We start from the raw sequence: 24,041 nt of genomic DNA, 5'->3' as shown, positions 1-24,041 counted from the left end.
TTTGTTGATTTTTGTTTTATATGAGGAAAATAAAGCATAGTGCTCAGTTTGCTCCTGGTTTGTAGCTGCTCACTGAGTAGTGGAAATGTGGAGCAGCAAGAAAACACTTAGGATGAGAGATGTCGTGTTTGAACTTCTCCCACTTGTGTTGGCAGCAGCTCTGGCAAAGTGTCCAACATAAACTGATGTTCAATGAGTGTTGTGATTGTAACAGAGTTCATATAGTTCAATGTCAAAACTCTGTCTCTCAAAAGCAAATTTGTGCATTAAGAAATGTTTCTTGCTGGATTAATTAGGTTTTCTACATGTTTTATTCTTCCTCAAGAAGTTTATACGGACACTAAATATTTATCAAGGGTTGATTCCAGGAGACATTTTTAAAACTCAGCTGTTTTCATGTCGGAGGACATCAGAGGCGGCCATCGCCCTGTAAAGCCTTTAATACCTCTAAAAGGAGAGCGTCCTTACTCGATTACAGTCAACAGGCTGCAGCTAATACAGCAGACGGTTATTCCCAAGGTTTATGCAAGTGAGAAAAAAAAAAAACATTCTCAAATATCAGCAGTTGCGTAACTTTGACATCAATGTGATAAGCGGTCGGTTGGGAGGATCATGACGGTTTACACAAACTGATAATCCTGTCATCGTGCTCTGTTACACAATGATCTGAAGACAGCTCCACTACTTATATTTGACTTCCATCATTGTGTTTCCTCCCGACAGCCTCATAATGTAAAGAAGCCTGCAGAGAGGAGGAAATCCCTCAGAGCAGAGCGCGTCGTGGTAGAAATCCAACCAGCTTACGGTTGTCCCCTGGTGGACATTTGCAGGACTAACACATTTGTTAGTTTATATTGATCAGAAAAGAAATGACAAGTAGCATGAACTGTTAACTCCGACTTTATTTATAACAACGGGGCGGGGGAACAGCTCTACTGAGGCTGCTGCTGCTGGTCTGGCATGCTCCTGATGATGTCAGAATCGCCTGAAGAGGAAAAAAGATGAACAAAGCGTCAGTGGATAAAAATTAAAAACTTGTCACATATGCAGCACAAACAAAAAAAAACAGCAAATCCGAACATAATCAAAGTTGACAGTGTCACCAACGGAGCGGTCACGAACTGGCCAGAAACCACTGGCAGCTCAGCCGAGAGCTCCGACCGGCTTTCATCTAGCGAACCACTTGTCCTGAGCTGGACCACTTTGGTGAGTCCATCAGGCGCAAAAATTCGCAGAGGAAACCAAGTGTCAGGAAACATGCGAATGTATAAGGTTGACTGGGTTTCAGTGTAAGAAAAGCTCTGAACTATTACAATAAACTGTGGTCAGTTTGGATCTTATTTGTTGAGCTGAAGTGAGCTCGTGTTAAAAGTTAAAATGATGTTTCGTCCCCACTTTTAGTTGCTCTAGTGGTGACATGTATGGTAGCAAATAATGCATGCACAAATATACAGCACAAAGGGAACAAACTAATCCTATAAATATGCATGTAGCTGTAGCATGAAGAATTAGTGATGGGCCAGAACTGATGTTGCTGTTCTGTTTGTGTCAAACAGGACGACTGATCAGTCGGCTTCTGGCTAATGTCCATTCATCAATTTCGCCACCAGACAGCTACAGGCACAAGCTTGTGTCGGAAACATCCCATTAGTCCATTTAATATGGAAGCGGATGCTGTCCAATGCCGGTGCGGGGACTCACCAGGGTCAATGATCGCCAGCGTGCACACCCTGTAGTATTTGCCACAGGCTGTGCCAAGCTCAATGTTGTTTCCACTGTAGTGGTGGACACCAGTCTTGGCCAGCATGGCGTAGTACTCAATCTCAGATTTCCTGGAAGGAGCAGACAGGCAAAAGATTAGTCGCAGCAACAAATACAAACAGTAATTCTGGAAGTACAACTTTACAAATGTATCAAAATACTGCAGACAAGCAACTCATCGTTAACAATTTGTGTCGGCACGGCACAATAAATCAAGACTAATTTATAATAAACTAAAAGATTTTTAAATTAAGTTTACTAAAATGTCCAATGAGATATCAAATCAGTGTTATTATGATCAGTTTTAACAGTTTCATATTTTATTCCCCCACAGACATGTCAATAAAAGCTCTTATCCTTTACCCTCACTCATAATTGTATTGTTTATGTTGAACAGCATGAAAACAATAATGTATACAAACTTAATTCACAAAGATATTAAAAACCATTTCATCTTGAATTGTCTCCACTACTTTTGCCCATCGTGGAAACATGGAGCAGGCAAGAGACAAGTTGTGTCACATCAGCTTCGTATCGAGCTTTCCATGAATTGATCCATGCAAATATCTAGTTACCACTCCTGTTAGATTAAAACAGGGTGAGTGTCAATCAATATCGTTAATTTATTCTGAAGACGATTAATCCATGTCTTTGATTTCCACATGGATCTGTTTACAGTATTGTCTGGTGGAGCATGCGTCTTAAATGTAATTTTACTTCATATCTACCACTGATTTACTCTTACAGCAACTCTGTGAAACAGTTTAATGATTCAGACTGGAGTTCATCATCATCATCACCACCACATACCTGAGAGCAGGGCAGTTGTTGGCCAGGATAACCAGCTTGGCTTTTCCCTGACGGATCATCTTCTGGGACTGTTTGTAGCCCAGGACGTATTTTCCACTCTTCATCACCAGCTGGAGCCGGGAGTTGATGGACTCCATGGACTTTTTCTGCACCAACACAGACACATGGGTTTTACAGTCAATGACAGCACACGAGCTGCACAGCTAAGCTAACTATCGCCACTTCTTCGTTATGCTCCAGAGATATTTAACACTGCGGATAAGTATATGACATTCAAGAATATAGATAACTGGGGGGCTAGCGTGTTAAATGTGTCTTTATTGTAAACCTATAAGAGCTGTCGAGGCTACGGTTCCTAATAAAGTTGCACTAAGTTACTCCTCCTCCACATTAGCATTAGCCACTTAGCCGTCGTCAAACCGACGGATAAACAGTCACAAAGAGACAAACACCACACACAAAAAAGGCGACTTTTAACATTTACAACCCGCGATGATCCAACACGTCGCTTCACGTATTGATAGAGCTAACAGCGAGTTTATAAAGAGGGAGAAACAGCGGTGGAGGCTAACAGGCCCTGACGGACGCTAAGGTCCACGTGAAGCGGCGTGCGGCCCCGGCCCAAACCCGCGACACTCACCGTCTTCTTTGCGGCCACCATGTTTGCGATTTAGTCCGGACTGGGCCAACCTGCGAGCGGCGGGAGGGGAGCAGAGGAGTTTCGTTAAGGTTTGAGGAGGAATACAGTGTGAAAAAGTCAAGAAAAGTGTGTGTTTTATTTGGAAAACTGGGAGCTCTTCTTACTGTGAGATGACTCCAATATGGCCTCGGAGAGAAAGGAAGGACCATCGTGCATTGCGCTGCTATCTTTTCGGAAGACCTGCGCAGAAGACGACTGCGCAGCTTTGCTAACTACAGATGGTTTAAAGATCCTGTTTTTGTCCTACAACTTATTTTATTTTTAAGCAAATTTCACATTCATTTAAAAATAAAAAATAAAGGACCGACTCAAAACCAAGTTTCACACACTTTTTGGGCGAGCTAGTATATCTTATAGCACCACTATTGATGGACTGGAAAACCAAAAGGCATTGAAAACAAATTCCTATACTTTGATCAATGTAAATTTTCAATATAGGCTATATTTCCCCCCTACTCTTTGTGTATATCATTTATATTTACTACATTACCCCTGGCTAAAGCAGGGGGAGCGGGGAGGGGTTTTTTTTGGTTTACAAGGTCTACAGATCCCAGCCTATTTTTTGAAGAAATTAATCAACAATCAACACATAGTAGGCTACAGCTATTTATTTCACACATAACATATTATACAGATATAGACTCACTCCAGGCAAACATCAGAAGAGTCCAAAATACTCCATTACAATTTAAAGTCCTGTATTCAAAACCTTATTCAAATAAAAGTACAGATAAGGCTGCAGTTTTTTTTTTTTTTAAATGAAGCACACTGTTGGGTAGGATGATCTATAATGATAATTTATAATTGATCATGTGTTTTAATCTAACTAAACACATTCGGGTAGCTACATTTTCTGCTGATATTTTTGCACATTGAGTGAAATTATAAATGCAGAACTCTTGGGGATGTCTAGTTTTACAGTGGTTTATTAATCGTGTGGTAGTTCCACTGAACATTAAACTGCCCCGGTAGATTAACTCTGGATTACAATGCTGCTTGCTCAAAGGCACATTGGCAGTGGGCCTAGTTTTTTTTTTTTTTTTTTTTTTTTGTCTTGGCTTTCCCCGCCCCAAGAGGTGGCCGCCTCACACTGACTGAATAATGTATTTTTGTCCCTGCGCCAGCCTCTTGGAAACAGCCTAAGTTACAGTACACAACAAAAGCCCACATTTCACCTGTGTGTCCAACCGTTTTTAGAAACATACTCGCGACAAGGAGCTGCACGCACTCACTGGAGGAGGTAGCTACCGCGGTGCGCAATTACGCACGACACGAGAGCAGAGGAATTTGACCGGCCTATCTTTCTTTTTTTTGTTTCTTCCTCCAGGGGATTCTCTCTGCAAAGTTTTGAGTCCTCTCCACCAACTGCGGTGATATCTATGCACGACGTCATCAGTGCGGCTTCAGCCTCACCTCTTCACTCTGAACTTCACCGTCCAGTCCTCTATGTGCACAGGGCAGGATGGGATGCTCCACCAGTTCCCAAACTTCAGCGGTAGACACGACTCGACCCAGTGCTAAGCCCGAGGAGAGCAACGGAGCCAGCACTACAGGTGATGCAGAAAACTTTACACCTCTGTGTAATATAATCTGTTTGAGGATGTGGAAAAAGCACATACAAAAATATTGATGTGCTGTACATGCAGATACATTTCCTATCATTTGTCTGTAAAATAATGCACATTTTATTTTTATATTTACATTTTATTGTTGTGAAATTATGAGATCTTTATGTCTGACTTTACTAGAGAGATGTCTGTTAATATCAATTTAATATTCTGATATCACCCAGGCTAGGTCTATATAAATGTTTAATGACATCAATGTATGAAGGAAAGTTATCTAGTAGGTTATCTTATTTCAGTGGATACTATGGATAACCTTGTGACATGTTGGAAATGGTGTCATCATGGAGGTTCACCACTGTGTCCATATAGAGTTGCATCATCTGCTCAGTTATAATACAAGGAGCACTGTTCTGATAAGGATGACACAGCGCACATGCAAATGAACACCGGTGTTATTTCTCTGGCTACAGGATCTGGTTTCTTTATTTTTACTGAGCCAGAGCTCCACAGTGACAGGATGGGAAAGTTTATTGTCTTTATTTAACAGTGGCTTCTGGCTCCATCCTCCCCAAGAGGGAGAGACAGTGGCATCAAAGCAGATTTGGTGACAGGCTACGGTTTCAATAGGAAATGGAGAAGCCACTCTGGACACTCCTCTTGTTGTAGTGGGTCAGAGATGGCCCGGGCCGCGGCACAAACTAGCACACCTTTCAAGGTAAAAACACCAACACCTGATGCTGTGTTTGCATTCGACGGTGTTGAGGGAGACTTTTAAATATGCTTGGGGACAGATGCTTCGTGTCTGACTGCAGTAAATGTGACTCTGCTTGCAGCTCTGCCAGCACAAACATGACATGACACAATAAGAAGGTGAAAATAAGTTAAAGATTCACTGAATGGGACCCCCTCTGAGCACAGGTCTCTTTATGCAGGCCTATGTTTGCCATGGAAACACACATGTACACACTCATAGGTCAGCAGGCTCAAAAGGCTGAGGCTGATTGAATGTGTTTAAGCTTCATGAATCTGACTCTGACCTCTGATCCCACCCCGAAAAAAGCGACTACAGGAGAGTTTCTGCTACAACTTTTAATACAGTATCATCAAGTTACTGCTATTGGCTGGTGGCAGAGTTTTATCAGCTGAATGACACTGAACATCGTCTTAGAGGTCAAATGGAAATCTGCCAGGATGTTTCCTTATTTTTGCATGTGGCTCATTTCCTTCCCCTGATGCTACTTAACATTCCTAAAAAGGACGGCATGTGTTACGGCATGTGTTAGCCTGAGGTTTAATCATTTAAGGACATGTTAGGTTCACACTCCACGAGTGTCCAGCAGCAACCTCCATCTGACAGACTGACTCATATGATCACGACACCTATTTATCGTAATAATTGTTGAAACTATATATTAACAGCGTTTACTCAGGAAGACTTTTAAAATGTCGTCTTTTAGAGGAGAAATGTTGACAATGTCATGCAAAAATCACAAATTTTAACTTTTTTTCAATAGTTGAGGATGTCCCAGGTCTGTAATGACATCACCTCTGTTTCAAGGAGCACTTTGTTTAATCTCTGTGCTCCAAGCAGCTCTCAAAACATTGAAAGTTGATGGTCAAGACTTTGATGGTTCATTCAAATATTTGCAATGCAAATCCCTCTGAAGAAAAAGTTCTACAAGGAAGTATTACATGACAACCTGAGTTATGATGCTTATAACCATTAACCATTTGTGGCTCATGCAATGTGTTGATTGAGGTCTGTACATGTTGTTCTTTCACTTTCTACACAATGACCTGTGACAATGAAGCAGCAGCAGCAGCAGCAGCATTTGTTTTACTCTTTATTCTGTTGTTTCCAGGATGAAACAGTAGATCAAGTCTGTCTCTGTTTACAAGTAGACTGGAGTTTAATTCTCATCAGAGGCCTCCAACTCTTATATTCACATCATCCCCAATTTTATTGTGCTTCATCAGTTGAAGCACAATAAAATTCATCACAAGATGAAAACATCTGAGTCATACAGTCGAATATCCTGCAAGCGTAGTCTGCAGAGCCTCATAAAATGAACAGTGTCCTGAAAATGTTTTCACTGTAAGAAGAGGACCTGTAATAATATTAGTAATGTAAACTGGTCCCACTGGTTTTTGGTGGAGTGAACTCTAGCTATCAAACCAGCAACACAAACGTACAGTAAACTAAAACAAAGGGAACTAAGACAGTAACAATATAGTCTTACATTTAAATGATGAAAGTTTAGTTCTTGTTTTCCCACCTGACTGACTGGTCAGCGTGTGTGTGTGTGTGTGTGTGTGTGTGTGTGTGTGTGTGTGTGTGTGTGTGTGTGTGTGTGTGTGTGTGTGTGTGTCAAGTGTTGCCATGATGTTAACTTCATGTGAGGAAACTTTTTCCCCTGAGCAGACAGGACAGTGTTATTAAAGGAGTGTGTTCACTAGAGCTGAAAACAAACTTTGCTAAAGGTCAGTAACTCACATGAGAACGTGTTACTGCAGTGCAGTTTAACAAATTAACTCTTCTTCTGTGGGTGATATCAAAGTTGTAAAAGTGTTTCTCATCTCAATAATATTATACTTAATATACATTTATTTCTGTTAATCTTGATCATATGGAAAGCAACTGCAACAAGTGCGCATGTGTGCAATTTGCCAATAAATAGGCCTGATTATGTTCTAAACTCTATAATTTTCTTAGACTTAAGAGAGCTACAGAAAATCAAAATTAGTTTTATACTTTCTATGTTGTTTTATCTACAAACTGTGCTGTAACGATGCTGAACGCTGTGTATCCTGACAGGGGCGGCCAATGAAACGGGCAAAGCGGCCGAGGATAGCGAAACTCTTCCGGACCAAACACCCGCGGACGGGGATGCTAAACCTGCAGAAGAAGCTGCTGCCACATCTGCATCTGCAGACAGCACAGCTGCAGCTCCACCAGCAGGGGAGGTGCCTCAGCCTGCAGAAGCCACCCCACCTGCAGAGGGAGAGGCAGCAGCAGCAGCACCACCAGCAGACGCAGCACCAGCAGACGCAGCAGCACCAGCACCAGCAGACGGTGCTGAAGCTCCAGCTCCAGAGCAAGGTGGGTGAGGGTAGAAAAAGCAGTGTCATCTCCTTTAATACAACGAGGCGAAGCCCAAACCTGACACCTTTCTGTTCCACAAATGCTTTCTGATCATCACAAACTTCTCTAAAGGCAGTGGATTATCGGGGATAATCTGGTTGGTAATTGGTAAAACAGAAGTTTCACTGAAGTTTCCTCATCATCCTCACCTGAACAACCCCATCCTGTCTTTGCAAAGTCAAGTCAATTCAAGCAGTCAGCTGAGACTCTGCACGGCTCCATGCACCTATGCATTTGTACAATTTTCAATGCAAATGACACATTTGTCTTGTAACACGGCCTATCTCTAAGCACTGATGTGTATCAGACTGACTGAACACCTAACAGAGCTATAAAGTCGATAAGGACGGAGCTGAATACCTGCGTGTGCATTTTGGTTTGAGCCTCTTTTGAAGAGTGCGAGTCAAACCTCTGAAGGTTTAGATATTTGTCTAGTGATATTTTAATCTTCATGTGTGAAACCAGAGAATTATAAGCTGCTCACACATATGGCACAAAACAATGTTTGGGTCCCATTGAGGGAGCGGCGACTTATTAGGGACTAAATGTGCCATTGTTTCCGCTCACCAGCAGCAGTAACCTGAACGCTGCTCCACCTCCTGCATAGTAGTGACCCAATGAACGCAGGCTTCCCCCGGCATCCAGGTACAAAATGTCCCTTCCGTCTTTCCCTAGACCCTCCCCAGTCCCACAGCAACGGTGGTAACCAGGCGGTATCCAACAACACGCAGACACGACTGTGGCCTTTAATGAACACACCGGGGTGGCCACAGGATTGTGTTTATATTAGTTATGCATCTAATTATTTAGTTAGTATTAAAGGACCTGTCCAGACAAATCAAACAGATCCGAGCCGTCCACATTAGTCTGTGAATGACATTTAATATTGTTTTCATTTTTTGAGCTTTTCAATGAGGTTTGGTTGATTGAATGTTGTTTAAAATCCTCTTTATTTATATTTTTATTTATATTTACAATTTCTTTTAAAATGTTTTTATATGAGGGACAGCACAGTCTGGGGGGTGTAGTCAGGACTTCATTTCACTGCTTGTTGTAAGTGTACACTTTAACTTTGCATGTGACAAATAAAGAATCTTGAATCTTGAATCTTAAGACTTCAGATAGTTTTGACGCCAACACAGATATTGTTCTGAGGGGATGGAGACCTGTGAGGTGGAAACTTGCAGTAGTACAGTCACTTAACAGTCAGGACACCTTGACCTTTGTCCTCACTTGATCTCGACCACCTTCAGGTGTCTAATCTCACTCACCCTCGACTCAAGCTTGACCACAGCCTTGTTTGGATGGCCTGTGGAGTATGTGTGTGTGTTGCGAATGCTGTGTTGTCACTGTGGTCTCATTAAGCTGCAACTGGAGTCCACAGAGAAACTAGAGCATGCCAACACACACACACACACACAGGGCTGCCCACTGGCGATGAACGATGTCAGGCCCGCTGAACCTTCCTGCCTCCATTTCACAGCCAATGAAGAGAAAGGATCGAGTGTCACATTAACAGACCGGACGCGGCAGCTCAAACACTCCTGGACCTGTCAGTGGTCAGGGCTGGGATTGGTCTTTGGAGAAACTATCTGCCAATATTAAACATACAAATGACTGTGAGATATGAGTTTTATCTTGCTCAGCATTTTCATGTTAGGGGTTTCACACCTAACACGTGTTACAGGCTAAATAATTAACGTTTCTGCTGGAAGGAGATTCAGCACTCAGGATTTTCAGTGTAGGCTCAGGCTGAATCCGCAAAATGTGGCTGGAAAATTAGTAGCATTAGTATCAACTATATGTTTCCTCTACATTTAATATTGTTTTTAGCAGCACAAATTAAATTCTATTCACTTATATTAGATTGGGGAGGAGACAGAGACTGTGTAGGTGGATCTCTAAACTTGGGGAAACAAATAAAATCAACACTAACTCAATGTCAAGATAAAACTGGTAAGTGAGTAAATATGTTTTGCAATTTGGGATTCAATATTTTTATTTTTGGGGGGCGGGGGGTCTATCTTATTGATCATGGGCGGTCCAGAGATGACAGGAAACTGGGAGAGAGTGACAGCAGAAAGATGAATATTTTTGAGACCACGGTGTCCAATTTTTGTTTTTTCCATGTACAAATAATTTTTGTCTTTTATCCAAAACAGAAAAAGGAGAGGCCACAGCGACTGATTCAGAGCCCAAACCAGAGGAGACACCAGGTGAGCTCAGCTGCAGTTTCCACTGTGTCACTTCCACGTGTCTCTACCTGAGTCCTAACACGGTTCCCCCCTTCTTTGTTTCCAGCTCCTGAGTGAAGGGCGATGTGAATGACTGCACAGATTAACTGGAAGTGTCTGACCTTGTTTGTATGCATGAGCGAAAGTATGTCCACGTCTGTGTGTTTGTGTGTGTTTGTGTTTGTGTGTGTGTGTGTGTGTGTGTGTGTGTGTATGAGACACACAGACATCACCTTGTTGCCAAGATGCAGATCCTGTGATAACCTCTTCCAGGGTTCCTCGGTCATCACTGTGCCTTCTTCCCCTCATGATGGTGTATGGCTGCATTTTCTGCTTCTACAGCGCTTAGCACGTGTGATTATTTTCAGATTTTATTTTCAGAATATCTTAAATCACTAATCAAAACTTCTATTTATTAAGTATATAGAAATGTATAACAGCAGATGTCTTTAATCCAACTTTACACTGAGGGCTCATTCTCTAGTTTTCTACAAAATTATAATTCTGAGGAAACCAAAGCCAAAATATATTTGATTTATGAAATTATATTCTGTTTGGGTAGCTGGCTTTGATTGTACAACCATGTTTGTAATGAGAATGAAGAGCTGGTGCACTGCAGGTTTACCAAAAATCAATATGAGTTCCTAGTAAGTACAAATGAGATAGTAAATGGGAGTAAATGTGAGTGTGTGTGTGTTTTGTTTCTGATGTGTCATGATTTCTCTCTGGAAGGAAAACCTGAAATCTGTAATAAGCTATCAGCTATGTCCAAAAATTAAAAAAAAAAAAGGGCCACCTTAAAAACCACATCTAATAACTGTAGTTTCTTTAATATTGCAAAGAAAGTACGGATACACCAGCAGTGTTTGATGAGACATTTTAGGGGTTTTACAGCATTTATTTATTTATTAGTAAGAGCTTCTTTTCTGAAAAGGGTGTTAGTTTTCTTTTCTGGATCAAAGTGGTGTTATAAAACCAGACACAGCACCAAGAAGGGGTGAATTGACACTGTGGGAATGGGGAAATGGTACAACGATCATATTCAGCTGGGTATGAAACCACCTATAGTCACAAACTTAAAAGCTGCTCAGTGAAAAAGCTTTGTTAATTTAAAAGTTTTTCCAGTGGTATAATATAAAACTGAAGATAGTTCAGCAGTGCAGTCAACCAGCCACAGTGAATACAAAAGATTTCAAGTTAAAACCTGACAATATGGAAAAGGATATTGAACAAGATCCTTATTTGGTCTTTCATGTGTTGTCTGGAGACACAGTCAGGCTATACAGCACAGCTATACAGCCACATGGTGGTGGTGGTGATGAAACTACAACTTGTTTGTGATGCGGCCGGCTAGTCAGGAGTCAGAGAGAGGACCGACGACAGCCACCGCCTCGATTTCCACCAGTCCACCCTGAAGTGACACAGAGACAGACAGAGACACTCTGAGGACAAGGGAAAGTGTGTGAAAAAGGAACATACACAACTTTATCTCCACTTATGCAGCTGAACATTTAAAAGTCAAAGTGGATGATGGTAAACCTGACATGAATGACTGGGTATGCACCTAGCTATGTGCTCTCCCCGCTACCCCATGTGTATTAATGTATGTGAACTTGTGAACCGTGTCCCACAGGGCAGTGCAGGTCTAAGATGGTGTGAGGGTTTTGTCTGGACTCACTCTGGGCAGGGCAGCGACTTGGTAGGCAGCTCTGGCAGGAAAGTTACTGCTGAAGACTGGAGAGGAAACAAATGGGATGATTACAGTTGAACAAAAACAAAACAAAAAGCCACCAGGCCAATGACTCCAACTATCATAATACCTTTTTACAAGATGGTGTATATTGATAACAAATTATTTATTTATGAAAAACAAGAAGACATTATGTGTGTTGCACATTCCTGCACATTCACCATGCTATGAAATAATAATGTAACATTAAGAGACGGAGTTGTTTTCGAGGCAAATGCAAAATGTCTCGTAATGTTACATAATTACAGATCATTATTCCATAGCGTGGCGAATGTGCAGTTCACAACTTCTCCACAAGAGAGTTTTGGAGTTGTTGGATTGTGTATTTTATGAGTTTGATGAGGGACAGAGGACTACTGTATCTACCATTACTTGAGCAGCTCGCGTCTCTGCCCCGCGGATCTCAAGACAACATGCACTGACAATTAAAGGTAATAAACCTATTCTATTATGGCAATAGGCAAATTTGCCAAAAATGTTGAACTATCCCTTTAGAACATCCATTTGGCTGGTGTATAACATATTTGTCCCTAAGGGTTCCTTAAGTTAAGTCAGAACATGGATTAGATAGATTCTTTTTAACATGACAACCCAGATGTTGTTGAATACACTACGTACTCTGCAGTGACAGTCTTCACTCTCAGCCTGGAAAGTTAAAATTCACACCCGTCCTCTCCTTCCCCCTGTCAAGGTCAGGGAAAGTTCCCAGCCTGTGGTTTAGGGTTGAGTAGAGTCTGGAGGTGGGAGGGGGGCCTCAGGCCTGCAATCAATGGTGTGCAGCAGCAAAGCTTGCTGGGAGAGGTTGGGTTTCAGCCTGTGTGACTGAACAGCAGGTGTCCATTTACAGCTCACTGGGCACCACAGCTTCCATTACACCTGTGTGTTGTGATCCAGGAGGAAATGCCCAGACTGAGCGGCCTGTGTCAGGAGGCCGCTTTGCTTTCATGCAGCAGAGGAAGAGCAGAGTGAAGCTGTCTGTCATCCAGATGCTAAACTGGCCCACAGTCACTTTCTGAGAGATGAAACAGGAGCCACTGTATCTCCTCGTGACCACACAGGTATGGAGGCTGGCCGCGGTGTGCACAGACCTCAACACTGTTTACCTGCGGGTACAAATAAAGCAATCTAATCTAATCTAATCTACATTAGTAAACTGTGAACTGAGGTTCATTTCATTTTGGGATGGAAGTTGGAAACACTAATCATGTGTCTTATAATTAGAGCAGACCGCCTGTAATTTAATCAATCCATCCTGAAATGGAAACTGTAAATGTTAAACCAGGGATCAAATGTAGTGTGAGATGTTATATGATACATACACATAGCAAATGAGTAAACAAAAGGATCAACAAAACATATTCGTAAATTCCCTTAATTAAAACAAAGATATCATCATTTGAAGCCAAACCAAGGAAGAAGAAAAATCAAATGACATGACTTTATGACTTTTCTTGAACTTTGTTTTTTGAGGCTTCATTTAGAAGTAAATTTTACAAACATATTAAAGCTTTTAAAAACTGTTCGGGCCGAAGAGTAAACATAACCATCACCAGTAAAAACAAAGAGTATTTATAGTTGTATATGCTCAAATCTTAAATTGTAAGTCAAGTGACATGAGAAATGTCAACTACTAATTTAACATGTTGGAGCTGCAGACATTATAATGATAGTAATGATTACATGTACCAACACCACAAAGTGGTTTGTGAAGGCAGCAGCATCTCTGACCTGGTTAAAACCTGCCCCCATGTGGCCACTTTTATAACTTTAATAGATTAAAGCATAGGAACAGCTCATACATTTACAACAAACACATTAATTAGTCTGCACATTTCTCACACTTACATGTCTTGTAGACCTCGTTGACACTGTTGAAGTCGTTAATGTCTGCGAGCAGCACAGTCGTCTTCACCACTGAAACAAAGGAGTTCATTGTCTTTAGTTCACTGACACACACGAGCAGCTGAGACACTGAGCAGCGTGACAGAGGACACATCTCACCGTTGGTGTAGTTGCAGCCGGCAGCTTTAAGGATCTCACCCATATTGATGAGAGCCTGTGGGAAGGGAGGAAACCTGTTACGTTGTGTTTCTGTAAATGGTTTTTATTGATGCTGCTCAGACCATAAGATGCCATCTTAAACCTGTGAAACATACGGTAATAATTATATTATAATTAATCTGTGTTGGCTGAGTGACACTGTTGAGGTTTTATAAGGTTTCTGACACTTGGAATTTAAATTGAAAAGCTAAATTAAAATATTTTACAAGATTTACAAGTTGGTTGGTTTTTTAATTTGTCATTTCTTATGCACCAATGTACATTAAAAATGAAATACTGTTCCCCCAACAAGAACCATATCACTGTGATTGTAAAGAATATTTAAATGTACTAATAGAAATAAATAAATAAATAAAACAACAAAAATGCAGCTTTTTCTGAGCTAAGTCACTGAGACATTAATGCTTGTACTTCCATCATCTCGGTATGGAAATTTCTCATTAAAAAAAAAATCTTGCCTCTTGTTTGGTAAGAAGCACGAGGCTCAGGGTTGTTCTCCTTGATAATCTCAGGTGTAAATGACTTGTGGAAACAGAGTCACTAATATGGAGCAAGTGTCACAAGATGGACTGAAGGTCAAGGTGAGGCATAGACGCTCTGGTTTACACCTCTCAGTCTACAGATGACGGGATTGGACAGTAAAACATCCTCTGGTGCTCAACCATGGCCAGTGATCATCATCATCATCATCATCATCATCATCATCAGCCTATCAGAGCTTCACCTGTTTGGCCTGGGCCTGGACTCCTCCGTCCACCAGCTGACCAGAGGCCACGTCCAACCCCAGCTGACCGGAGATATACATGGTCCTGTCCACCACCACCGCCTGACTGAGGACACAGAGAGAGAATACACTTAAATTAATTAATGTGACAGATTCGGATGATAAACTAACTGCTCGGGGGGGGGGGGTGAAACATCTTTTAAAATGAATAATCCAAATCACAGCTCTGTGCAGTGTTTATCAGGAGTTGTCTTGCTTCAGCCTTGTAACCTGCTTTATTCATGATCATCTACAGTGTCTTATCTCCTGACATGTGCACAGTGCAGTGTTACTGCAGGAGGCTACTGTAGACTGACTGAATGTGTAAAAAAAAACATGTTGTGAGCAGAGTCCACTCAACTTGAACTAGCTCCGCCCACTGACGCTGATTGGTCAGACCATGAACACCCCCTCAATCTGAACAAGATTGAACAAGCACAGATTGAATCAAAGGACCAGACATTGGAATAAATAAGACAACTACATTATTTCCTGTCACAGAAACAAGTTAGTCGAGTTATTACAAACCAATATGGCGCTTTGATTAGATTTATAAGGTCTGAGAGACGTAATAAGACCGAGAAGTTGCATTATTTCCCAGCATGTTGAAATGCTTACCTGTATATCCCCTGTCTGATGGGGGCTTTAGGTGTGTAGGGGATCTGTCGATGAAGAGTTGCCATGTCCCTCTGCTGTCTATCTGTCTGTCTCAGTGTGTTAGAGATACTTCTGCTCTGCACTGCTCCCTCTGCTCACAGTTTAAACTTTGGCACTTTTTTTTATGGGGTCAAGTCAAACAGGTGAGTTCATTGAACACTAAGACCCGCCTCTTATCACACAGACACTGGACTGTGATTCTCACTCATTCATTACATGCACAAACTTCTGCCAACCACGTGTCGCTATAAATAGATCATGGTGCATATGTAGCCTACTGTATGTTTCTGTGTGTGTGTCTGTGATCATCTTACCTGTATGGGCCGATGGCAGCCGGAGCCGTAGGAGTGTTGATGATCTGTCTGTGGAGTGCAGCCATGTTTGTCCTGATTCTCGTTGTCGTTTGTTTGTGGCACGGAGTGGTTGTGGTTGTGGTTGTGCAACGACTTGGAGGGGGGAATAAAAGGAACAGTTGCTGGCTGCCCATAAATCTACCGTAATGTCTGGCAAGGAGAGCACGTGACATTCCTGGAGAGATGCCCCTGTAACTTGAAACTCCTTTAGAAGAGTTACGGTACAACTGGATCCAGGTTCAGAGGTTCAAGTCCCCACATGAGAGGAGTCTGAGATAAGGAAAAACACACACCACTGAAGTTTAACAGGAAAAATTGACATTCATATCAGTCTGAAATGTTTACCTGAAGAAAAATACATTAGTTTATGTATGTATGTAACTTTTTTAATTTATGTAATTGATTTCTTATTTTTACTTGCAAATATAAGGGACTGAAAAGGTATGTCTAATTGTTAAGTAAAAAGCTACAAATAGAATAGAATAAAATCAAAAGTCATCCCACTCCAGTATAGGTTAACTATAAGTAACTTTTATTATTTCTTGCACATTTTCAAAACTTTATAAAGTATTACAAACAAAGATAATAAATTAAGTGGTTCAAACATAAATGCTCACATTCCACCCAACACCCTCAAGTTATGATATAGCAGAAATAAATGAAGACAAAATCATAGAGCTATATATCAAAATGTGATTTCAGATAACTGTACATAATATGGCCGATTCCGAACAATGTCAAACTGATTTTTTTTTTTTTTTTTTAATTGTACAGAGCAAACCGTTTATATTAAAAGCTTAACATCCAATCCATCCTCCATATTTACAATACTTTTACCTGTGCAGTAGTTAATATAAAAGCTTTCCACTACAGAGCAAACAGAATTATAAACATGCATAGTCCAACACACGCTGAAATCCAACCAAAAATATCTGACAAGGGGCAAAAAATATTAACAGCCAGGCCAGCCTCTATATTTAAACCAGTGTCACAAAAAGACAGAAGTTTAAACATTTAATAAATAGAAGTGTGAATGTTTGTGTGTAAATTGCTAAATGCACTGCAGAGCTAGGCTGTGAAAACAATTCATGGCAAGAAGGTTAATGATTTCTGTGAAAGAGCAGGTTCATCGTCATGTAGAAAACTAAACACAAACAAACATTATAATAATAATTCGGACACTGACATGGTGCTGATTGAAATTTGGGTTCATGTTTTAAAACGTCAGCTCATTTTGGCCACACTGTCCATCCGGTGAGACACACAGTAAGATAGTGTAACAGCTCTGTGATTAAGATTATCCCATTCATTATGTGCAGTCAAGTGTGGGCCGAACCACACGGTTTACACTGCATCTTAACAATCATATGTAACAGCAACCTGCAGACACACTGCACATGGATTCAGTATAAGGACAGACCGGATTCATTCAAAGGGTCGTTGTTAGTACGAGACAAAAAGATCAAACGTCAACAGCAGTTTGTTTCCTTCATGAGGACGACACATAGTATGCGAGTGGCTTGTTAGTAAAGGTTTTCAATTCAACATTCAGAAGTGTGAACTACAGACCGAAATGGACTTGATATCAATATTTGACAGGTGATAAAAATCTGATACGTTTTTCTTGAAGATCTCCTGAACCGATCTATGCGCTGAACCGGATCTGTTACAGTTAAATAATACACTTTGAAAACCATTGCAAAGATATAATTAGCATTTCTGTACTACATTTTCCCTTATTGACTTGTTTTTACGTAGAAATGAGGCCTAACTAAACCTTTGACTTCCGCTATCATGATGTCGATCACTTTGCTCAATAGTTTTGTGTAAATACTAAAATACAGATTTTAATGCTTAAAAAATTATCTTTCTCCAACACATGGGAGCACAAAAAGCACATCCTCATTCCTTCATTAATACCATCACAATCTAAATGTCAGGAAACCACAGCACGATGAGTAAGTACATATAAAAGCTGCGGGGGAAATTTGCGAAAGAGAGACAGCTCTTAATGCAATGAGAAAAATAATAATAATCCAACATCTGAAACTCAGACAGCTGATGCATCGGCTCCGTTTACTTAAGTGAACAATATCAGTCACTAAAGTCTTTCTATGTCCTGAAGTGTAAAACAGCCATTATAACAGTCCATATGGCAACTCAGACCCGGCTGCTTTCCTCACTGAGCCCTGAATTGTAACGGCTCATCGTACGATTTTAATGTGTCAGTAAAGTCATACATTGTTTTTTTTAAAGTCCACAGAGAAATCAAAATGATAGTTAGGAATGCTTATATGGAAATAGTTGATTGTTTTCCATTTGGGAATGAATTACTGTGACAACTCTTGCACTAAAAAAAAAAGAAAAAGTGGCTCAGGAGTGTGTGCTCAGAGAGGGATAGGTGTGTGTTGTGAGGCACTAAGATGTATGGTATCTGTGAATACAGACAGCACACTGGAAGAATAAAGCCCAGAACACCATAACTGGAAACGACTAAATTAAATAAATGATAGTAAAGACTAGTGAAATGAGCGTAGAATTTTCTGGTCCACAAACAATTAAAAACGTGCAGGATCCATTCTTCACCATCCAAATCTGTCCACTCTGACAAACATTTGCAGCTTCCCGCAGTCCAACTCATCTCCAAGTGAGGAGGGATTTAACCCTCCGATGACTTGGTTGTTTTATTACATTGCTTATCTTTGAAAACCAGGTTTCAAAAACGTTTAAGGCATTCTCAACTTAACCTACGTCACCTTGATTGTCTTTGGTCATGGACGAACCTCCACAGCTTTTAGTTGCAGGTATTTCAAAATTAGGCTCTATATTATATTTACAGTGAAACTAAAAAGGTCTGAGGGGGGGAAACACCACTTGTCATTGACCGCTGCTGCTGCCAGAAGCTAAGTGAAATGCTGACCTGGTTGTCATGGTAGTTGTCCTTTCCTATGGTGATTCCCAGAGGGTTTTCTGAGTGAGGGGAATTTCGTTTTGTAGAGGGGGAAGTTAATTTTGCCACTTTCAGATGTGTAATCACCAAGGATCGGTTCTCTCTTTGGCCACAGCCTTAAACATTAGTGGAGAATGAGCTTTAGAGGAACGGTAAAAACAAATTGAAGATTTAAAATGAGGAGAAACGAGGCTTGTAGTTGTGGATTCCAGGAGCCAAAATGGCCGTCAGCCAGGAAGAGATGCATCTCTATCGGTCGGTCAGAACAGCAGTCGGCTTCCAACAGAGACAACAGGGTCATTCTAGTTCCTCTGAGGCAACAGGATGTAGGTTTTGTGGTAATGGCGGCTTAGAAACTCAGACCGGGGCATGAAGGCGACGGGGAGGAATCGCTTAGAAGTTCTGTTGTCTTCTCTTCTTCGCATCCATTGCATCCAGGATGGGCTGCCTCTTGGCGGTGTAGCGCTGTCTGAGCTCCTCAATTTCGCGCTCCATCATGGGATCCAAGGCACTCAGGCGCATCTGTAGCTCCTCAAAGTCTAGGTTCTTCAACTGCTTATCGGCACAAACACAGACAAACACAGACAAAACAACGACAGGAAAGAAATTAGTCATATTCAGTGTCTTCTGTTTTTATATTTTTAGCCACTGAAGCGCTGGTGTATCATCATTTCCACCGTAAACACGATGTTACTCACAAAGTCAAAGTCTCCGTCCTGAGGCACCTTCCAGTTGTCTGGGAAGACGTTCTTGGACTGGATGTGGTAGCCCGGCTGCTCCTGTGGCTGGTTGTGGTTGTAGTTCTCCTGCTGCTGCGCTGCCTTGTTGGAGTCCTGCTTGTCAAAATAGTCCATGAAGGACGGACGTATGGGCTGCTGGGGGGTGGCGTGCCCTGTGGAAATAGCATCACGTTCCAACTTAGATATTGAACAATTAAAAAATACGCAAATAATTTATTTTAATTATATAAAATAGTAATATTTTGTAGACAATTTGACTTTTGGAGTTTCATAATTGTTGAGATTTTGACACTACTTGTCTACTGGACAGTATTACCACCCACTAAATAACAGGGACCTTACATCTGTGATGACTTATGGACTATGTTGTGTTCATGTCATGTCGCACTTATGGTAATAACAAGTTCCAACTTGCACGCACCACTCACGTCATCATCTGGGTCAATATAAGCGCTGAAAATGTCAGACTCATTTTACTTGGCAACCAGACAAATATCTCTGCCTTAAGCCAATTGTCGCTACACAAGGACTTCAATAGATATGGTGTTATACTGTCAGTGCACTATATTTTATTCCTCAGTGTCATCATATTAAAAAAAACTTGATAATTCAAAATAACTAAAATTTCAAACACAGAAATCTTCCCCTACTATCAATCTCACATGACGCAAGCATTGGCAATATTAGTCTTTACTGTAAGTCTTTTGTGCGATTGTGCTCCTTTCTAACAAGTTCCTTTCTGTCACATGATTTATTTATTTTTGGCACATGGTGACTGCTTGGGGGTCTGCGCCTGTTTTATGCTGTCTCTATAAATATTCTGGATTCTTAGTGTGAGTTCAATAAAAACTTTTTTAGTATCTATTTTCTTAAGCATTCGCGCCTCTTTGCAGCTATGATCCCCTCATTCCCCCATACTTTGCTTAACAACACAAATGTACTCACTCCTCATGGATCCCTGGTCTTCCTCCTCGTCTTCGTCGTCACTGTTGATGACCATAGTGCCCAGGTCCGACTCCAACATGGTGCTGCTGTGTTCAATCATGGTCTGTGCTCCGTCACTCATGGTGCTGGTGGCCCGCATGGTCCCTGCGCCCTCTGAGCCCGACTTCACCATCGTGTGCGAATCCACCTCAGTCTCCTCCTCCTGGATACCATGAGACAATTAAGACATGTAGGTTCAACACAGAGTTGCCTGGTAAGTTGCCTTTGAGTGGAACAACATCTCAGCATACGTACAGAGTTGTCGTCCTCCTCCTCCAGCTCTCTCTGCTGCTCCTGCTGCCTTTTGGCTTTCATCTCCATGGCTTCAGTGATCAGGTCTCTCAGGATTGTGACTGGTTTGGCCTGGCTGATGAATGAATGCTGGATGTTCAGCAGAAAAGCAGAAAAAAAGAAAAAGATTGTTGTGTGAACTCTCTTTTACTATTGTGTTAATATCTATTGATATTTAACATATTGTGTTTCATTAATGTTTTTCTACAGCACCAAGTCTTTCAGTGTGTACACATACACACATACAGTACAGTATGTTGATCTTAAATGTTTATGTCTGCGTGTATGTCCCTCATTTCTCAAACCTGTAGCAACTGGGTGGCGGTAGCTCTCTGCTCTGGATTCTTGACCAGACACTTCTTGACAAAGTCGGTGAATTCGTCTGACCAAAGCTCTGGCTTTCTGAACGTTGGGGGAGGGTTGGTGGGGATCATGAAGATAGCCTGGAGGAACACAAAAGAGAGTCAGAGACTTTGTTTAGAGCAAACCAGCTCAAAAAGGGTTAGGTTATTTCTTGAATAAACCATGTTTGCACTCACTCTCATGGGGTGGATGTCAGCGTAGGGAGGTTTGCCTTCTGCCATCTCTATAGACGTGATGCCTAAGGACCAAATGTCAGCCACACAGTTGTAGCCAATCTCCTGGATCACCTCTGGGGCCATCCAGAATGGAGTACCGATCACAGTGTTTCTCTTAGCCATGGTGTCCTTCAGAGAGAAGCATATGTTGGTCTCTTCATTAAGCAACAGATTTTAAATCCCTTCATATGGATTTGTAAGATTAGCAAAAGATTGAATATTCAAAGTGGAGGATTGAAGAGAGCGTTCACTTTGTTGTCACAAGAGCGCAAAGTTTATTGTGAAGTTACCGTTAGTTGTCCAGCCACTCCGAAATCTGCCAGTTTGGCATGTCCCTCAGTGTTGAGGAGGATGTTTCCTGCCTTGATGTCCCGATGGATCTTTCTCATGAAGTGGAGGTATTCAAGACCCTTCAACGTGGACTTCAGGATGGTGGCGATTTCATCCTCTGTCAGCTGGGGTGGCAAGGAAAAAGAAAAGACGGAGATGATGAAGAAATAAAAACTAAGGATATACTTGGTCACGCAGGAAGTTGTGGCTCTCTGAGAGTACCCACCGTTTTATTGCGTAGCCTGATGATATCAGAGACAGACCCGGCACCGCAGTACTCCATGACAATCCACAGGTCGGTGTTCTTGAAGTAGCTGCCATAGTACTTCACTACATAGGGGCTAGGAGGAAACACAAAAAACAGTGGTTGTCAGACGACTGGACAAAGTTTCACTTCAAACAAAAAGAGCAGAAGTGAGAAAAGTCTTGCAGCTACATTAAGACGACATATCGCACAAGCAGCAGAAGGTCATGGTGCCACTGCAAAAAAAAACAACCCAAAAACCTCGATTTCAAGCATGGTGAACCAAGGCAGCTCATATGATACCTTGATGAGAATTACAGACTTTTTAGTAGAGTTAGTCTTGTCTAAGTAGAAGTGTGTTTTCCCACCTGTCACACTGTTGCATGATGGAAATCTCCTTGATGATCTCCTGTAAATCAGACTCCACAGGAACCTGCTTTATGGCCACCACCTGGCCCGACTCCTTATGGATGGCTTTGAACACGCTGCCATAGGAACTAAAACAGACACAAACTCTAAGTGTCAATATGTACAGACTTCATTTTAAAGCTACAAATATTAACCATTAATGTTTTTACACAACAATCTTAGAAAGCACTGCTCTTACCCTTCACCGAGCTTCTCCAGAACATCAAACACCTCCTCTGGTTGTTTGGTTAGACTGTCCTCACTCAGCTTTTTCAGCTTGCTATAAACACAGAACAAATCATTTGTAAATGCGTAACTCATCAAATCAAGAATTAGAAACCAAACTAAAACAATGTACAATAGAAGCATTATGAAATCAAACTGCACACATGGAAAAATAAACAGTGGGGACAATTTGCCAGGACACAATATGGTATTTTCAGGAATTTTATATTCTGTGTATGAAATAATCAGTGACATATTAATCAATGGGTCAAGTTTACATTGTGCAGGAAGATGACTTTCAAATGTCTACTTTTGTCGAAAAGTTCAAAACAAGAGGATATTTTGGTTACAATTACATAAAATACAATGAAAAGAATTTTAACATTGAAGATTATGGAACCAGCAAATATTTTGTGACTTTTACTTTAATTACGGTACTTGAAATGATACCAATTAGAATTGAATTTAATGAATTTTCTATTGATAAATTGTTCAATTAATTTCTTCATTTTGGAGATTAAATATTCAGTTAAATCTCTGTTTTTAACTGGTGGTCCAACAAGACAAGCATCAAGTAGTCACACTGGAGTCTTTGATGGAAATTGAGATGGTCTATGTTTTTAAAAGGAGTCATCTGTCAAACAATGAGATAAACTCCTGCTTGTGATCATCTACACTTGTGGCTCTAATAATACATGTAAGACCTAACGGATATAAGGCTTTTCAGAGCATGGAAAATGACATTTAACATATATCATGTTACTGATACAATAACGCCCAGCTCTTATTTCCTCTTTAGAGAAATCAGGTCCAGTGGTTTTTAGACTTCCAGTGAACACAGGGCACTGAGGGCGATTGACTAAACGGTTACCAAGGATGTCCAATTATCCTGTAGAAAGGTATTACACTGTCTCAACCCCACCAAACTCACTAATTTGTATTACATGTTAAACATAGTAACACATGTCACATGGCTATATGCGGCACCCGCTAACTTACCAGCTCCGGACAACGAGACTGGTCTGAAAGACATCGGTGATTGTGATCAAAAGTGGTCTTTAAACCGGTTTATCCGTCTTAAGTGAACAGAAAGTTTGACAGAAAATGGCACGGCTAACTAAATTAGCATCAGCTAGCTCGGTAAGCGACAGCTACCGCCAGCGTTAGCCTTTTGGTTGCTACTTAATAGCCTCAAACAACGTTTTAAAACCAATAAAATACACAAACCTTTTGGGCGCGGACGGCTCCATGGTGTATATCTTCAAAGAACAAAAAAGCAACGGTCTAATAGTAATTTAGGTCAGTTTTGGGGCCAATAGTCACGATGTGAACATTGTCGAGAGAGTCGTTGTTGTCAAAAACTAGTGGAGGGCCAGCAGCTGAGTGTCCGTCAGATGATGGTGATGGTCCGGCTGGCGTTACAGGGTTGCCATAGCGACCCCTGCTGGGCCGGAGTGCAAAACAACCACTACTTTGGTCTCTTTGAATAAAA

The 24,041-nt window shown here is 41.2% G+C and overlaps 3 protein-coding genes across 4 annotated transcripts; all 3 read right to left on the bottom strand.

Moving 5' to 3' along the window:
* Positions 1-884: 884 nt before the first annotated feature.
* On the bottom strand, positions 885-3,466 carry rpl30 (ribosomal protein L30). Its single transcript, XM_083981599.1, has 5 exons — positions 3,376-3,466; positions 3,212-3,261; positions 2,572-2,717; positions 1,702-1,832; positions 885-985 (listed from the first exon to the last, which is right to left on the bottom strand). Exons 2-5 carry the CDS (start codon positions 3,230-3,232, stop codon positions 933-935), a joined length of 351 nt encoding a protein of 116 aa, XP_083837725.1. The 5' UTR covers positions 3,233-3,261; positions 3,376-3,466; the 3' UTR covers positions 885-932.
* A 7,558-nt stretch (positions 3,467-11,024) lies between these two features.
* Positions 11,025-15,565, bottom strand: LOC310993694 (2-iminobutanoate/2-iminopropanoate deaminase-like). Its single transcript, XM_083982126.1, has 6 exons — positions 15,408-15,565; positions 14,751-14,856; positions 13,967-14,021; positions 13,811-13,879; positions 11,894-11,949; positions 11,025-11,626 (listed from the first exon to the last, which is right to left on the bottom strand). The coding sequence occupies exons 1-6, from the start codon at positions 15,470-15,472 to the stop codon at positions 11,570-11,572; spliced, it is 408 nt and encodes a 135-aa protein (XP_083838252.1). The 5' UTR covers positions 15,473-15,565; the 3' UTR covers positions 11,025-11,569.
* Positions 15,566-16,320: 755 nt separating this feature from the next.
* Positions 16,321-23,950, bottom strand: stk3 (serine/threonine kinase 3). 2 transcript variants are annotated; one of them, XM_083982202.1, is made up of 11 exons: positions 23,777-23,950; positions 22,524-22,604; positions 22,285-22,413; positions 21,899-22,013; positions 21,633-21,797; positions 21,304-21,471; positions 21,070-21,207; positions 20,729-20,854; positions 20,435-20,636; positions 19,448-19,641; positions 16,321-19,304 (listed from the first exon to the last, which is right to left on the bottom strand). In XM_083982202.1, the coding sequence occupies exons 1-11, from the start codon at positions 23,797-23,799 to the stop codon at positions 19,143-19,145; spliced, it is 1,503 nt and encodes a 500-aa protein (XP_083838328.1). In that variant the 5' UTR covers positions 23,800-23,950; the 3' UTR covers positions 16,321-19,142. The 2 variants fall into 2 exon arrangements, with proteins under 2 accessions (XP_083838328.1, XP_083838329.1); XM_083982203.1 differs by having other exon boundaries at positions 16,321-19,301.
* Positions 23,951-24,041: the final 91 nt, after the last annotated feature.

This window comes from Trachurus trachurus, assembly GCF_905171665.1.
Source record: "Trachurus trachurus genome assembly, chromosome: 11".
NCBI classification, from domain to species: Eukaryota; Metazoa; Chordata; class Actinopteri; order Carangiformes; family Carangidae; genus Trachurus; species Trachurus trachurus.
Note: the sequence above shows the minus strand (reverse complement) of the source record. Positions and strands in the feature narration are given on the sequence as shown.

Bases quoted from the DNA above. Each gene is read 5' to 3' on its own strand.
- rpl30 (XM_083981599.1), bottom strand. From the start codon at position 3,232: ATGGTGGCCGCAAAGAAGACG. The intron at 2,718-3,211 runs GTGAGTGTCGCG...GTGTTGGTGCAG, and splicing joins TGGTGGCCGCAAAGAAGACG to AAAAAGTCCATGGAGTCCAT. The intron at 1,833-2,571 runs GTATGTGGTGGT...TGCTCCTTCCAG, and splicing joins AACAACTGCCCTGCTCTCAG to GAAATCTGAGATTGAGTACT.
- LOC310993694 (XM_083982126.1), bottom strand. From the start codon at position 15,472: ATGGCAACTCTTCATCGACAGATCCCCTACACACCTAAAGCCCCCATC. The intron at 13,880-13,966 runs GTGAGATGTGTC...CCTTTGTTTCAG, and splicing joins CGGCTGCAACTACACCAACG to TGGTGAAGACGACTGTGCTG. The intron at 11,627-11,893 runs GTGAGTCCAGAC...GTGTCACTTCAG, and splicing joins AAGTCGCTGCCCTGCCCAGA to GGTGGACTGGTGGAAATCGA.
- stk3 (XM_083982202.1), bottom strand. From the start codon at position 23,799: ATGGAGCCGTCCGCGCCCAAAAG. The intron at 21,208-21,303 runs GTGAGTGCAAAC...GTGTTCCTCCAG, and splicing joins CTGACATCCACCCCATGAGA to GCTATCTTCATGATCCCCAC. The intron at 19,305-19,447 runs GTGAGTAACATC...TGTGCCGATAAG, and splicing joins AGGACGGAGACTTTGACTTT to CAGTTGAAGAACCTAGACTT.